This window comes from Opisthocomus hoazin, chromosome 8 (genome assembly GCF_030867145.1).
Source record: "Opisthocomus hoazin isolate bOpiHoa1 chromosome 8, bOpiHoa1.hap1, whole genome shotgun sequence".
In the NCBI taxonomy this organism is placed as follows: domain Eukaryota; kingdom Metazoa; phylum Chordata; class Aves; order Opisthocomiformes; family Opisthocomidae; genus Opisthocomus; species Opisthocomus hoazin.
In genome coordinates this window covers 72,713,407-72,730,538 of record NC_134421.1, presented here as the reverse complement: position 1 = coordinate 72,730,538, position 17,132 = coordinate 72,713,407, and the positions used below count along the sequence as shown (strand labels likewise).

Genomic DNA, 17,132 nt, shown 5'->3' with positions numbered 1-17,132 from the left:
CCTGAGGTTCCCAGTGCCTTATCTCCCATGCTTCAGAAGGAGGTGGAGGTGATGCAGGCTGGAGGAAAGTAGGATTTTACCTGGTGTAGGACCCCAAGACACTCGGTACCCAGTGGCCCCAGCAACTGAGTCCCAGGAGACCAGAGCGCTGTTGACGGATATCTCACTCACTTTCAGCATCTGGACGGTGCTCGATGCCACTGCAAGACAACAGAGTTGCCCAGTTGCATCAGGATCCCAACAGCTTCTAAGTGGTCCCCCAAAACTGTAATGACCCAGACTGCTTTCTGCACCAGATGACTGGCAGGGTGGTGACTACAAGTGACATCAGCTCTGTGCTGCCAGCACAGCCTGACCCCTGCCTGTGTCTGCTTGGGCTGGCTCCTACCCCTGCTGTGGGACACTCACCCGTCGTTGCTTTTCTGCTCACCACCGGGCCCTCGACATCCCCAAAGATTGGGTTGATGGTGACGGTGTACTCTGTGCCAGGCTGCAGCCCCTGGATCATGTAGTAGCTGTAGATGTTGCTGAGGTTCACGTCTTGGATGCTGCCCTCTGTGAAGCGAAATGATGTCTGGGCTCCCTTGGGTCAGACCAAGGAGGACCACCCTCCTTGGGTCTCCTTGTCTGGGAGGGTGGTGGGCAATCATGCAAACAACCACTTGAGAACTACACAGTTGTGTGAGATGATTGAATGGCATTTTGTCCTCGTGGCTTGCACACTTGCTAGCAAAGTCCTCAAGCTGAAGATGGTAGGGATAGGGCTTAGAGCAACAAGCAGAGATCTTGGTTGAGGAGCTAATGTATACGCAGGTAGAAATAACCCACAGCCACTTGGGAAGACCTCAACGATCACCGATTCTGTTGATCAAGGCAGCTCAGGGCTTTGCAGGTCAAAGAAAAGAAATCAGGTAGCAACATGCAAATGGCCACATATGGGGCTGTGAGCACTTCTGTAAGAGAGTCTACACTCAGCCCAGCCCTGGGTGACTCGGTGCTGGAGTTGTCCTGCCCTGCAGGACACTGGAGCCAACTGATGCCAAAAAAAAAAGACATTTTCTCATTTCTCTGTCCCTGTTGTGGACTAGAAACCGCTCAGCTAAACCTCTCGGCATGGCAGGAGAAGAGTTAAAACCTAATCCGTGGGGATCACATCCCGCTTCAGAGGCGCAGAGAGGTGCAGGCAGCAGCAGCAGGCTGGGAGTTTTGGGGGAGAAGCTGCCATTTGCAGTTTGGTCACTGGAGGGTGCCATGTCCCCATCTTCTGCTCCACCAGCACTCTGAGCCCCATCCCCCTCCCACTCCCCCCCTCCTCATGCCATGGACCTTCTCTCCACATCAGCTGCTCCTTTATGTTTATCTATTCTCTGTCTTAGAAGTCAGAGAAGAAAAATAAAACCCCTCCAGCGCTTGGGAGGGCTGCACAGGGAAGGGCAGAAGGTGTCTGGATCCCAACGCTGCTGCACCCATAACTCCTGGCCCTGGGATGGGACGGAGCACGGGAGGAGGACCTGTCAGGGCCCAGCGGTGAGGGTGGGTTGCCCCTCGGGATTTTTGCCACCGTTGGATTTGGGGTGGACCAGTATCAGGTGAAAGAGGTGCTCGGAAAAAGCAAAGCTGGAGCGGAGGTGACGTGCCCTTGCTGCTTCATCTGAGGATGTCCCACACTGTCCCCTCAAGAAGGGGTGTCCCCCACTCCAAAAACATAGCAGGCTGAGGACGTGCATGCTCCATTTCTATCTGGGGTATTGAGCAAGGACTGGGTAAACAGCAGAGTTTTGGGGTGTGCCATGATTTTTTCCAGAGAACCATTCATTACAAAGTGATAAAAACAGTTTTATATCTTCCCTGTAAAGAATTTTCCCTTCTGGTGACCTTCAGAGCGGTTCTCCAACTAACTCCCCCTCCCCTGGTGCGAGATGTCTCCTTATTTCATAACCGGGGGAACTGAGCCAGAGGAGATTGTTCTATTTATTCAAAGCCTGTGATGGAGCCCAGGTGTCCTGACATCCCATCTCATCTTTGAACCACAGAAGCATCCATCTCCCGAGGCCAAAATATGCCATCAAACCTGAATTTCTAACTTCTGCTCCCCCACACCAGCTACGAAAAAACGTTTGGGTTCAGGGTAGGGGAGAAGCTCCAGCTGCAAATGCAGATCTGTCTTCAAACACCCAAATTTGTCTGAGATTGAGGATGCATTATGGGATGGGGGGGGACGAAGCCAGGCCTTAGCGCTACAGAAAGAAAAGCAGCAGGCACACGCGCTTCCAGTCTGTAATGTGGTACCAGTCCCCCCAAAAAGGGGGTAACCCCAGATGCTCAGGGGCTGTGTGATGTGCAGCTCTGCTTACCAGCTTCTCTCCAGCTATTAATCCCTTCTAAGGCTACTCAGGTCCAGTAAATCCAGCACTAATCCCATGTTAGCAAGGCTGGATACCCGTTAGCCTGCTTTATGCAGAGCCAGAGCAGGTATTCTTGCATCCATGGTGAAGTTTACCATCAACACCCATGGTACGGGTCTCTGTTGCAAGCTGCTGATTTATCCCCATGGGCAGAAAACTCCACCATTCCCAGATCCCAAAAAACGTGTTTTCCGCCAGCTTCTTGCTGCACGTCTAGACACAGAAGGTGTCCGTGCTCTCAGTACCTAGGGGACCTCACAGGTCCTGTCTCTCCGTATCCCTGCTTGCTGATGCATGCACCCCTTCCTGAATCTCTACCTGCTGATGTCCAGGTGAGTCTGTACCCTGTTGCTCCCCGGACAGGGCTCCACCTTGCCTGGAGTGTGTTGGTGGTCTCGTTCTGCAGCAAGATGCTTTTCACGGGCAGGAGCTTCACTGGCAGGAGGACAGAGAATGAACCTTTCAGAGCAGCCACTTGCCAGTGGAGGACTTTGGTGGCTGCCCTCCCTGCATCGCTGTTCCTCCAGCCTGTCTGCCAGTGGGAAAGGGATTTACAAGGGCTCCTGCCCTCCCTGACAGGCTGAAGGCATCTCATAAAAGCAGTGGTGAAACCAACCATATCCGTGACCACTGCTTTCCAGGACCAATGCCTCTGATGCACTACCTCGCTTGCTTTATGCAGTGTGGGTGCCACACAGGAGGAGAAGCGAGGCTCTGTCAGGGTCTGAAGGTCCCACCCTTCCTCCCAAGCAGCGTGATGGTGTTTGAGGGCATCAATGCCCATGCATGTGATTGGGGAAGAACAGGCCTCAAGGCTGAGTTAGGAAGGACATGTTGAACGCTGCCCTTTTGATGCAAATGTAGCTGCAGCACCGACCAACTATGAGGTGCTTATCAACAGCAAAGGGTGTGAACACAGCTCCCAGGGCAAGAAGGGACCAGCCACAGTGTCAGAGCTCTTACGTGTTCTCCCCACAGCATCCACAGGCTGGCTCGGTCCCTCGGGGTACACCGCGTAGATGCTGATGTTGTATTCCCTGTCCTCCTGCAAGTTATCCAGCACATGGGAAGAGACATCACCCCGCAGAAGCTGCTCGTAGGTAATCCCTGGTCTGTTGGCTGCAAAATCAAGCAGAAGAGTGATGGTGAAACCTTCCCACTGCCTGTCTACACCCCATGGTGATGTCTTTGCAACATGATGAAGAGCATGCACAAGAGCTGGTTCAATTGCATGGTTGAAGTCCCCCAACCCATGTGACATTGCTGAGAGTTATGTTTGTAGTTAAGGCTTGACATATCCATGCTGTTCAGCCCTCCAGATCACACAGAGAATCACAGAATCATAGAACGGTTTGGGTTGGAAGGGACCTTTAAAGGCCATCTAGTCCAACCCACCTGCAATAAGCAGGCACATATTCAACTGGATCAGTTTGCTCACAGCCTCGTCCAACCTGACCCTGAATGTTTCCAGGGATGGGGCATTGACTACCTCTTTGGGCAACCTGTGCCAACATTTCACCACCCTCATCGTAAGAAATTTCCTGCTTATATCCAGTCTAAATCTACCCGCTTTTAGATGGAGTGGCAGAGGTCAGTGTGAGCTACACCAAAGGCTTAAACTCACTCCACATCCACACCAAAGCAGGCATTTGAGTATGAAAATCATCCACAGCAGATCTGGATGTGACAGTGCAAATGGATACAAGGCATCCTCATCTTGTTCTTCAAAAGAAAGTCCTTCAAAGGACTCTTCTGTGTCCTGGAAGAACCAAACCATCTGTAAGAGGCTAAGCTGGCCTCCTTCCAGAGTAATGCCAGGAGCTCTGTGGTGCATTGTTCCTCGGACAAAATGGCACCTTTCCTGTCCTCAGGTCACTGCTCCTTTTAAAGCAAACTCCAAGTAAAAATAATAAAATCTGAACTTACCTCTGGGAATGTAGATCTTGTAGCCCTCCAGTTTGCCCAGCGGAGGTGTCCAAGCCACCTTCAAGCTAAAAAGTCCTTCTTCTACCACACGGAAATTGGTGACCAGTGGCACAGGTGCTTTGGGATACAAAAATATTGCAGAAATTGATGTGACAGTGCTGTAATAAAGTGCCATGGCACAGACCCTTGGAAAATCTTTTGTCTTCAAGGAGAAAGACACAAAGGTGAGCAGCACCAATTCTCCCTATTTTTCAGCTGACTCCTCAAAAGGAACCACTCCCTCTCTACCAAACCTTTGTCTGCTGGACAAGCGAGCTGAAAACCCCCAAGGCAGAGTGCTTGTGGCCTTCCCCTTTGAATGGTGTGGGGAACCGTGAAACATCTACCCACAGGCATTTCCTCCTGAGCAGAGAAAACTATGCAGTGGTTTCATGCAGACTGAGCAAGGACACATGAATCAAATCCTGCTTGCGCCTATGGATGCAACTCTTACAAGGAGGAGCCCATTTTGATCCTGCCAGCCATGGCAGACAGATTTATAGCTTCTGCCTCTGGCTTCATGTTGGGGATAATAATAGAGTAGATCAAATGACTTTATTCCCACCCATAAAGACATTCCATCTTATTCTTGGCAAGTACATATGAGTCAGCCTCGTTGAGGCACTTTATTTATTCATCCTGACAGAGGTCTTCCCTCAAGAAGACAAACAGTTTATGGCATTGCAGGGGGTGGGAGTGGGGGAAGTAAAAAAAGATGAGGAAGAAAGGAATAATTCCTTTCAAAACTCCTTGGGCAAAGCAGACTTGGCGCTTCATCCGAAACAGGGAGGAGAGTGGAATTAGCGCACCCCTTAAACTCCTAAAACCATTAAAGCAGTGCAGAGACTTCTGGGACAAAACCCACTCCATCCATCACATCTGACCCAGTGTCTCACATTCCAGCGTTTGGCCAGGAGTGATTTTGCTCCTTTGTTTCCAAGACCCTTGTCATTACAGCCAGCCATGTGATGGCAAAGGAATTTGGCATGGCAGATTGCAATCGAGAGGAACCCTAGATCATTTCATGGGACCAGAGAGCTCTACTTGGGGCATTTCCTAAAGGCCATGATCATACCACCTTGGTGTTCACCTTGAAGTGAAATGAAAGCCTAAGTGCATGCATAGTGCTCACCCAAACCTTTTGGATCATCCACTTCTGAAATGAGGTGTTTAGAATATACGTCTCTCCAGAAAACTCATGTCTGTACTTCCCACTCGTGGTTCCCTACCTATTCCTACCCATCCACCCCTCACTCCTTGCATGTATGGTTTGAGGTGGGTTTTTTCCTCTGCCCATACAGACGAGGAACACACAGGGATGACTGCAGAAGAGACACTCACTTGTTTTCCCCTTTACAGCTGCTGACTCCCCAAGGGCATCTGCATAGAGGGCCCTCACCGTGAAGGCATACTTGGTGTTGGGTTTCAGATCAGTCACCAGCACAGTACTTCTGTCACCATCCACAACAATCTGTCACACAGGAGGACAAAGGACGTCATTCTACCTTCATGGCAGTAGAAGATCCCCATGTTTGCAACAGGATGGGAGCATGAAGCTTCACCTTTGATGCAAGGTGAGTTCCATGAGCAGGAGCCTCTTAAAACAGACACCGAACATTGCGATCCTCACTGATATCCAGGTTCACACTGGACACAGCACTGACACAGGACAGTGCCAAGGGTGGGTTTCACAGGACAGCTCAGAAAAAACTCCATGAAGACAAGAGAGTACATAAGGGTGAGGGTGGTCCCCAATCCCCTTGAAGAAAATGGAGGAAAAGCAACCATCTTTGACAAAGAAAGTTTCTTTTAATCTCATAGAGGGAGTTTTCAATGTAACCTGAGGGCAAGAGTGATGGAGACACCTTCTGTGTTTTCACTATGTTCTTATGAGATTCTGAAGCAGCCATGGATGATCTTTCTTGTTAAATACACTCTTAATAATTAATACAATTAATAATCTTAACCTTAATAATTTATCCTTTCATAACTTTGTTCTCTTATTAGAAATCACAGCTTTTAGGCATATATTTCTATCCTTCAATCCCACTCTCAGACTTTGTGCAGTGAACCAGAGTGAGCTGGCACATATGGCAGCATCATTCACGCAAAGACATGGCAAATCCAAAACCTAAACACATGGAGATCTTACCAAGATGAACAATTTTGGCAGCAAGATGAACAGGGGATGCTGCTAGGGAAGCTGGGTGGGCTTATCTGAGAGGTGGGATCACTGAGGTAAGGAGAGAAAGGAGTGCTTCCCATTGACCTGTTGTTATCAGTCCCAACAGTCTGTGCCAGTTCATGCCACATCCTTCTCCCACCCTACTTTCCCCCCTCATCACCCCAGAAACTCCACCTCACCACAACGGCAATGCCAAATTTAGCACGAGCAACCAACACACCTGCAAATATGATGATCTATCTATAGACCTTCACTTCAAGCTTCGGGAATTTTTTGCCAGTGCATTGGGCTCTGACGGGGATGTCTGAGGGATATGGTGTCATCTCCTAAATATGCTGAGCAATCAGCAGCCTCAGCAGAGGACAAACCTGCACCTGTGACCTGCAACTGGTGCTCTGCAAAATGGGAATTCAACTCTACCTGCCGCTGGTCCTCCGAAACCGACTGCCCCGAAGGCAGCAAGGGATGCAGACGAACATGGTAGCCCGTCACCCTCCCTGTAGCTGGCATCCACGTGAGTCGCAGAGAGCTGTGGCTGTGCTCGCTGACATGCAAATCCCGGGGGCCGACGATCTTCTCAGCTGCAAAAAGAGAAAGGAAAGGCCATGATGGTACCAGTGCTGTACATGTGCAAGCTGTTCATTGATGGAGTCAACATATTCATGGCAGAGAAAGCCTTGGGTATAGATGGCAGTCACACAGGTTGAGAGCGCAGGGGCAGCTGGATCTGTTTCCAGGCCAGAGCCACACAAGCACGTTGTCTTTTGGCAAATTGCTTGACAGCACAAGAAGGAAAACCAAAATTCGTTCTGGCTACATTTCCCCTGTGAACACCTGCTCAATGCATAGGGCATCAGCTCCTTCCTGCCTTTCTCTTTAGTGCCACCAGAAGAGAGTCTGCCAGAAAGCTTGAACTCTCCATGAAACATCACAGGAAGCCCTGAAGTGCTACAGAACCTCAGAGAAAGCAGAAAGAGACCCTTTGAGGACTCAGAAGAAGTTGTCCTAGTCTAAACCCCAAGCATCTGACTCCTCTTCTCATGTATTTGTGGGCCAAGAAGGGGGCAGGAATTCATTGCCATCACCTCTGAATTCACTGCAACATAAATACCTCTTTGGGGAGCGATCTAGATCTCTTTGGAGATATTTTTGGCTGCTCTTTGCATCTTCTGCAGGGAATGAAGTTCATCCTGAGACCCTGAGCTGAAGTTCACCATAAGAGGCCCATGATGAAAGCCCCCAAGGGGCAGAAAAGCTGCCCTAGCTCATTGCTGCTCCTTTTGTTTGAACTGGTAGCAAGACTTTCAGGTTCTGGTATCACCAGATAAACCATGGAGATGCAGACACAAGCAAAATATGCAGGACCACTGACCCCCAAGCAATAGATGCTCCATGAACTGGCTGCTCCTTTAGGCTCATCCAACCCCTAAAGCTCCCTTGTGATGAACAGAGGGGATGTGGGAGGTGCATCTCCGTGGTGCAGCTGGCATGTCTAGGGACTGTGAAGGGGCTGGTTTGAGCACATGGAAAGCAGGACAAAGGGAGAGCTCTGACGCACCTTGCAGAGTCTGCTTGATGGGCCGTGGTGGCTCTGAGGCAGTGAAACAGAGCCTTCGAGAGAGTTTTGGGGCCACATTGTGGAGCAGGTGGTAATCTTCAACGTAAAGCACATGCTCTGCAGTGGGCTCCGAAGCTATTTTGTTCAGTTCATTCTTGTCAGCACCGTTAATTCCTAGAAGAAGAAAAGAGGAGGAAAGGAGGACATCAAGCACCATCCCTGGGGCAGGCCAGGCATTGGCAAGGGCTGTGAAGAGCAAGTGGGAGCAATGTGCTGGCCGTTGAGTTTCACACCAGCTTTGCAGTCGTGCTGCCCACACCAAAGGATGAAACAAGGAATGAACACTCAAGCTGGATGGGCAGTGGTGGAGCAGATGAAGCCTCTTCCATCAAGGAAAAGAGGTCCAGGTTTTCTCCAAAGGCATGTTAGAGAAATACCCCAGGGTATTTGGCTGCTAAAGGGCTCAGAGGTGGAAAGCTCTCTTGGGGTGAAAAGTGAAAAGCAGCAGGGCAGGATCTGGTTTCATCCTTCCCATTGGACACAGAGACATTTCTGACGTTCTGATGGATGAGCAGACAACGGGACTTTGGGAGGCTGTGTGAACATTGCAGGTTTTCCTGTGGTTGAATTAAAAAAAGGGGGGGGAACCCCCCCTCAACAAACTACCCCCCCCCCAATTTTCACCTCACATTTGTCCAGATTGACATGGTTGCTCTCTATAATGAAGCACCACCATCATTCCCTTCTTCCCCCATGAAATGTTTGGTGAAGGGAAGGGTTTTACTTGTAATAAATGCCTGTATTTAGCTCTTCGAGACTGGGGGGTGCTGAAACTTTTCCTTGCCCATGGAATTATTGTGATGGACATTTCTAACGTAGCTGAAGTTGGTCTCTGAACCCCATTAAGAGAAACCTTCAAAAGTAAAAACATTTCATTTTTGAAAATGTCACATCAAAACGTTTTGACTTTCATGGAACTATTTACTGAACTCCTCCTGAATTCGCAAGTAGTTTTGACAGATGCAAAACCACACATTTCCACTAAATAAATCATCTATCAACAACAACAAAAAATACCCAAGCACAGCACAGATGTGCTTTTCCTGTACTTGCAGTAGCTGCTAGCGACTGAGCCTGGGGATGGGTGCAGTTTTCAGAGGAGGAGGGTGTTGTGCATCAGGAATCTTCCCCAGTGTGTAGACTGTATGTTGGTGCACTCACAGTATTTCGTGGCCGTGCTCCATGTAACTTAGCGTGTCCATACGTACCCACAGCAAACACCGTCACCCCCCCATCCTGCAGGACTCGGGCTTCATCTTCAACTGAGTCACTGGATTTCCCATCTGTGATCAAAACGACGACCTGCGAGAATTGGAGTAAGAGACAGAGAATGAAAGAGCACAACATCAGTGGTCACAGAAACAGTCGCAGGATTTTCACACTGACAAGTCAGACCTTGGATGAAGTCCACCTCTCTAAAGCGATGGGAACTTGAAAATAAATCTTTCGATAACCCACACCTCTGGGGTAACTCACACGAAATCAGTTTTCATGAGCATAAGCTGGGAAGGAAGCAGGGCATAAATGCTGCTGCTCATCTGCTCTGCATGTCTTCTCCTGCCTGACTGTGCCTCACCTCTGCCTGGGGCAGTAATCCAGGTCCAGAAGTAGATTAATGCCTGCACAGAGACAGGATTCACCCCTACAAGTCCACAAGAGCAATGCTTAAAGGAGGACTTGGCTGCACCATGGACAACACGCTTGTCCACTGGCACCTGGATGGTGATACAGGTGGTAAGAAACTCTCTCAGTCACAGCCTGGGTTTAAATGCCAGGAGAGAGTGGAGAGAGTCCGGTGGAGGGCTACGAGGACGATGAGGGGACAAGAGCATCTCTCCTGCGAGGAAATGCTGAGGGAGCTGGGCTTGTTTAGCCTGGAGAAGAGAAGGCTGAGAGGGGACCTTCGAAATGCCTATAAATATCTGCAGGGTGGGGGTCAGGAGGATGGGGCCAGACTCTTTACAGTGGTGCCCAGCGACAGGACAAGGGGCAATGGGCACAAACTGAAGCAGAGGAAGTTCCAGCTGAACATGAGGAAGAACTTCTTCCCTCTGAGGGTGATGGAGCCCTGGAACAGGCTGCCCAGGGAGGCTGTGGAGTCTCCTTCTCTGGAGATATTCAAGACCCGCCTGGACAAGGTCCTGTGCAGCCTGCTCTGGGTGACCCTGCTTCGGCAGGGGGGTTGGACTGGATGACCCCCAGAGGTCCCTTCCAACCCGTAACATTCTGTGATTCTGTGACAGCCAGCTCAGTAACCCCAGATCTTTCAAGCTTTTTAGGTAGTCCCATGTCAGATCACATAGCAGGAAATATGGCTGGTGCATGGGATGCTATAATGAAGACACACCCTACTGCAACACCTTTAAGCGGGCGGTTGAGGTGGGTAACACATCCCACCTATATCGTCATGTTCTCCCTCCTGCTCTGTGACCTGAAACAGGTCTCACTGACCACACTCGTCACACCACACTGATCGCACAGATCACACGGACCGCTTTTGGCACGCAGGATCTCAGAGTAGAGGGGAAGGCGCAGCACCAAGCTGCAAATGAGGGAGGCCCATGGGAGGCGAAAGCCGGCTGTGATAGTTTCAGACTCAATTATGGGAGTTTGTCCGCTCCCCAATGTGGCTGCCCCCTTCTAAATTTCAAGACCATCTACCACCAGAGCAGAGCAGAGTGAACAGTTTCATGCAGCCTGCAGAGCAAACCAGAATGCAGCACCTTCCCTTTAGCATCCTCAGCATCCTCAGACCTCCTTAGAAATTACAAACAAAACAGTTTTCAAAAAAATGATCTGAAGAAAACAATGAAGGAATCACAGAATGGTTGGGGTTGGAAGGGACCTCTGGGGGTCATCTAGTCCAACCCCCCTCCCAAAGCAGGGTCACCTACAGCAGGCTGCACAGGACCTTGCCCAGGCGGGTCTTGAATATCTCCAGAGAAGGAGACTCCACAACCTCCCTGGGCAGCCTGTTCCAGGGCTCCATCACCCTCAGAGGGAAGAAGATCTTCCTCGTGTTCAGACGGAACTTCCTCTGCTTCAGTTTGTGCCCATTGCCCCTTGTCCTGTCACTGGGCACCACTGCAAAGAGTCTGGCCCCATCCTCCTAACACCCACCCTTCAGATATTTGGAAGAATTTTTAAGGTCCCCAATGATCCACGACTGATGTCTGAAAGCTAAAGACACTGCAGCGTCCCTGCTTTTCGAGTAAGATGCGAATTGTACTGCCACTCTCTGTAACCAGAGCAGATGGGTCCAGACTACAAGCCACAGCTACATGCACCAACACCACAACTTGTCTCCTTGTCCTTATCACGTCCTGAGCCTGCTTATTTAGCTTATGCAGTAAGTGCCCCAAATTTTGGTACTCAGCTGGAGGCATTTAAGACTAGAATGCTGGGTCCCTCTGCAACCCGTGGGGAAACATGAGCATTTTTAAAAGTCAGTCTTTTGAAAATCTGGAAGTGCCTGTCTCCTGCTATCACCAGTAAAGTGACCTGAAGGTGAACGAGCTTCTAAATGTGGTACCTCAACTCCAAGCTAAAAATCAGATGGGATAAATAAAACCCAGATGGCTGATTCATGCCTTCAGGTGAAGAAGCCCAAGGTCTGATCCCTGCTGAGGGTGACACCAGGGTAGTCATCACAGAAGGCTGCTTACCTTTGCTGCATCCTCTCGCAGCATGTCCAGGCGAGACATGGTGTGAGCTGCAAATGCCAGAGCTGACCCTGTTTTTAAGCTGCTGCCTTTGATGGAGAGATCCTGAATTGCCACCAGCATTTCTTTGATGGTCACATAATCCGTGAGCTCAACACTCATCCTGGGAATGAGAAATGGGAGAATAGGTGTGAATAAGGAGCAAGAAAACACTATTGTTGCAGCAAGGATGCATTGCTAGTAGTAACGACCAGCAATAATGTTGACAGTTAGCTGGTCACACTAGACTCCTATGTAGGCAAGGAGTCCTCTTCACATTGGTCAAGGGACCCAGAGCCCTGTTACTATAAAACGCTATGTAAAATTGGATGGCAGAGTATTTCTTATGGCTGTGGTAAACGCCAGCCTCCCTGCCCTGGAAGAGTTCCCCACGGCCAAGCATCTCTAGACTCTGGTGACACTGCTCGGGGTTGAACTCTTGCTCTGCTCTTATAATGGTTCATCAGAGCAGCAAGAGCTCTTTAACCATAGGGACATGATTGCCCATCTAGAGCTATAGGGCTACAGAAACCCAGGTGCTAGTAGTAGAGGATGGACTGACGCACCTTGGTTGCTCCCCATAGAGTGCCACCGCCAGCCGTATGCCTCCTTCGCCCATCACCACGTTCTCAAAGGAACAGGCCATGCTGCTGATGAAGTCCTTGACCAGCTGGGAGCTCTCCATCCCTGCACCCTGCGACTGCCCCACGAGGAACAAAATATCGGCCACCTCCGCCGTCCTGCATGCTGAGAGAGAAGAAGGGCAGAAAGGCTCATCCCACATCACCAATGAGCCAGCCAGGAGATAAACCCCTCTGAGCCATGAAAACCCCCGAGATATTGCAGCTAAGGAAGATAGACCATGCTTAGCGCCAATGAAGTGAGTAATCATGGGCTTCCCAGAGCAACAGGCTGCTTTGTTCTCTTTCCTTTCCTCCTAATTACCCATTTTTCTGTTCTCACCAAGAGAAAATTCCTCATTTTAAGCACAGACACCAAGACCTAGAGCCATCAAGGATCTGCAGGATGTGCTGGAAGCAAGGGGATGCCTGGGGGTTTCATATGCCCAGAGGCAGATGTCGACACCCGAGCCACGCACAACTGAATTTTGGGAATGTGGCAGCTCTGCCACCACACCGACTATCCTGGGCTTCTTGCATCAGGGTCTCCAGAGCTAATGTGGGACACCCACGCAGATATGGGGCCACCTGGCCATCCATGCTTTGCCAGCTCTAAAACAACCAAGTCTTCCAGTCTTGCACAGAGAGAGCTCGGGCTGTTCTGTGTATTCAGCTCTGCAATGCTCCCCTCTTGCCAAGCTGCCAGCAGCCCCGAGCCTGAAAAGTATCTTGTGCAAAGAATGAACAATTTGAGTGTTTTTCTCTGCACAAGCCAGAGCTATCTGATGACAGCTGGCAGGGAAGGGACAGGTGTACAGGGAAATTTGTTTAACGAACATCAAGGCATATTTCCCTTTACAGTGTTCAGTCTCCTCTGAATTTGATTTTCTTTAGGTATCCAATAAATATATTTCATGGGCAGAAATCTGATGACTTTTAGGGACGCTTAAATTCATGAAGGCTCTACAAGAGATGTTAAAAATTTATATTTTCTTTGGTGTTTCTCTCCCTTGCAGATAGATGCTGAGTTATTACTGTAGGTCTGCTAAAAAGTAGACCTTGCTGACTGCTGGAGAAGAGCTTTTTGTACCTTGCTCACCAGGACTGGGCTCAACCTCTTCATATGTTTTTCATTTTGTGTCACAGCTGCTTAGGACTTTACCCAGCCGCTGCCTTGTCTTTCAGCTGCGGGTCTGGAGACCCAACCCACACCCAACCAGGTTGCAATATATGTTCCAGTTTGCTGGGGAGATGTGCTAGGTGGGTTTCTTATGCTTCTGCTGCAAATGGAAAGCCTGTTTTAGCTCAGCCTCTTCAATTTACCTGGCTTCTACCCCATTTCTATAAGCAGGCTCCCCAAAGGGCTTGGAAACAGGCAGGTTTTGTGCTCTCCTTCATTGCCGTGTCCCTGATCAACCCCCTTTGGCCACACAGCAGGACAGAGGATCATTTGCAGGCTGCAGCTAGATGGAAGTCCAAGGGTCTTTGTTACCCTAGGTTTTTAATTTCTTCATCTTTCTTTGTGTCTCCTGACACCAAGCTCTTCACGACTTAACAGTTCTGTTTACTGCAGGAAAAACAATGATTGGCTTTTTTTGGTTTATCTCAGCTGGGAACAGAAAGCACATTCCCTTGACAAAAATAGCAGACAATTAATTCAATTTTCCTTCCTCCAGCTCTCTGTTGAGATCTCCCTTCCCTTCTCAGTCCTCCGTAAGTGCTTTTCAGCTGAGGTGTCAGGGGTGTCTTGGAGGCAGCTCAGCTGCTAACGGCAGATCACCATAAGCTCTTTTCCCAGATGCTGCTCCTTATTTTGGATCTAGCCCTTTTCCCTAGCTTTGACCTTGATGTCCCTGTTCCCCCAGAAGGACTTGGAGGGAAGGCAATGCCAGTCCTTAGCTCTGACCTCAGAGCTGGTCAAAATCGTTCAACAGCTTCACAGGTCAACTAAAACCTGTATTACCACAAGAAAATCCCAATAAAGGTTCAACAAGATGGAGCAGATCGTCCACCAGCCCTCCCAGAATCACCCACCTCTTGGAGCTACTCAAGGCAGTGCAGGCAGCTTTTCCTAGGAGACCTGCATTTTTGGCCCTGATCTGGAAAATACGCTCAAAATGCCATTGGTATCAGAGGGACCTTTGCTACCTACCTCTCCACATTCCAAATCCCCAGAGAGACTTCTCCACGTGTGCCTGGGCCCTGGGAGTCTTGCTCACCCTGCACAATGCTCCTGCCCTCATTTACATCCAGGGATAACGAGGAGAAAGACAACAAGCAAGAGCTCCTCGGTGTTAAGAAGAGCAGGATGGTGCCCCTTTCTCTATAAAGGGACAACCAGAGCCCCTGTGAGATGCTGAGCCAGGAGCTCAGTATCTTTCCAGAAAAGTCCAGCTTGGCAATGAAACCCAAGAGCGTTTGCTGCTTGGATCAGGTACCTGAAGCTGTCATTGGAAATGTGTGATATTAAGCATATTTGGATTGGTACCTTCTGGTGAAAATACCAACACAGACAGCTATATTAATCACAGGGGGATATGATTTTATTTGAAATTTTCCATGCACCTCCAAAATTACCACGTTTCATCAATCACAAGTTTGCCAGAGACATCTGTAAACATTGATTTATTGCACTGTTCTCAGCTTTGAATTAAATAGCATTATAGTCAAGTATATTAGCTTAATTGACGGACGGGAACTTAATCAAGTTAATTTTGTAGCTGATGCCAAATCTTCCATTAACTCCTTGTTGAATTTAGTGAATTTAATCCAGGTAAATTTGCACCTTCAAAGCCTGGGGGCTTATTGCTGCAGAACAACTCGAAAAGGGAGGACCCACTGGCTCATACCCTGCCCTGTGACAGTCATGGGAGCTCTGGTTTAGCTCTGTAGGATGCTCACAAGGAGCGTCCCCATCATGCAGGACCCTGAGGCTGGAGCTATGCCATGGATCATGCCGTAATCCCATGAGGCGCTTCTCTGGGGTCCTTTTGTCTCCTGCCTTTTGGCTCCAGCCTCTCCTCCCCAAAAGCTCTTTGAGAGCTTGCACAGGCAACAGGGAGCCAAGGAAGAGGTGAGACCTTGTGCTATCTCAACTCTATACAATAGCAGGAGGCTTCAAGGCTTCCTTGAGGTCTTTTCTCTCATAGCCTCCGTATGGTGACTTGTACAGGTCTTGGAGATAGAAGAGGAATCAGGAGGGGATATGTTTTCCCTTTTTCTTACCTTCCTCTGGAGCAGCTGAGGTGGAACAGTGTTAGAGGTGGGATGCTGAGGAGAGCCCTGATTTCCCCATAAACCCTAATGCAGCAAGTCATGTCCTGCCTGCCTTTTGCGGCCAGCTGAGATGCTCTGTTAGCCAGATGACCCCAACCTAAAAGGATCCTGTGCAGAAGTTAAAGGCATCAGCACTACAGCTCCACCGTGACAGCACCTGTGCGTGCATCCATGCCATTAGCAGAAACAGCTGCTTGGAAAAGGTCTTTCTCTCCCTGATGTTTCCCAGCATCACCCCCAGCTGCTGCATTCATGGTAGCCCGCTTGTCACGTACCTTCATGAATGGCCATGGCTCTGTACTGCATCACAGCCACTGCCAGGGCAATGATCTGGGCGTACAACATTTTCCTTTTCCTTGGGAGGAAGCTCCTTCTTGGTTCCTAGAGTCAGCACACAGCCTGGAGAGTCATTCATCTGCAGGAGAAAAGAGGCTTTAACGCACACCATCTGAGTATGATGCTCCCACCTGCCTACAGTGGCAAGGGAAGCTTTTCTCCAGCTACAAAGGCTCATCTTGGCTTAAGCAATTGGCAGTAAAGTCCATAAATCCACTAATTCCTTCATAACTTTGCCGATGCTACAGGGCACAGCTCAGCTTTGCTCCCCCAGCACCGTTCCCTAACAGCACCCTTCTTCCAGCAACAACAGCCTTGGGCAATTAAGCCTAAGTGGTGAGATGAAAGAGGGAAGCATATGCTGCCTCAGTTACCCAGAGAGAAAAGATCACTAGAAGATCACTGCAGACAGCAATCACCTGCACTCAAGTCTTTCTTAGCTTGTTTTGCAACTAACCTTCAGGGTCCTAAATCCAGGATTAACTGCTTTTCACTTGCTGCCCTTGGAGATCCAGCCCACCATCGTGGAGCAGCCCAAGGGGGCTGATAGCTCTGGTTCCTGCCTATGGACAGTTTAGTGACACTCCAAAGTTGCTACAGAAGTCTCCCTCTGTGAAGCAGGGACTTCTCTTTAAGAAGTAACAACTGCAGCAGAAGTGGCGTTGCCAGAAGGCGTTTTATTCCTTTTTTAATGGGCAATAAAAAGTTGTCCTGTTGTGAGCCTCACCTGCTCATCTCGGATTTCACTGGGAGACAGGGACTACTTCCAGGGTGGAAATTACAGGTGTGGGGAAAAGATGAGCTTGATGACTTCATTGAGCTTAGCTCTTTGCCAGGGCTGGATGGTTCCTTCCAGTTAACAATGTGCAACCTCAAAATCACACTGCATTATAGATTGAGCCCCTTTTGGAAAACAAGGCTGAGTTCCTGTGCACACCCTGGAATAACAGCCTAAAGAAGAGAACACTGAGAGGGGACCTTAGAAATGCCTCTAAATATCTGCAGGGTGAGTTTCAGGAGGATGGG

At 49.4% G+C, this 17,132-nt stretch overlaps 1 protein-coding gene across 1 annotated transcript in view; it reads right to left on the bottom strand.

Moving 5' to 3' along the window:
• Positions 1-17,132, bottom strand: part of LOC142362173 (uncharacterized) — a 137,726-nt gene that overhangs the window by 90,920 nt on the left and 29,674 nt on the right. Inside the window, exons 2-13 of the mRNA XM_075428237.1 lie at positions 16,046-16,185; positions 12,441-12,621; positions 11,839-11,998; positions 9,382-9,475; positions 8,114-8,287; positions 6,976-7,136; positions 5,712-5,841; positions 4,332-4,448; positions 3,369-3,524; positions 2,724-2,840; positions 409-555; positions 81-200 (exon numbers count right to left, since the gene is read on the bottom strand). Of these exons, the coding sequence (XP_075284352.1) occupies positions 81-200; positions 409-555; positions 2,724-2,840; positions 3,369-3,524; positions 4,332-4,448; positions 5,712-5,841; positions 6,976-7,136; positions 8,114-8,287; positions 9,382-9,475; positions 11,839-11,998; positions 12,441-12,621; positions 16,046-16,115 (1,627 nt within the window). The 5' untranslated portion in view covers positions 16,116-16,185. The remainder of the gene's footprint in view (positions 1-80; positions 201-408; positions 556-2,723; positions 2,841-3,368; positions 3,525-4,331; positions 4,449-5,711; positions 5,842-6,975; positions 7,137-8,113; positions 8,288-9,381; positions 9,476-11,838; positions 11,999-12,440; positions 12,622-16,045; positions 16,186-17,132) is intronic.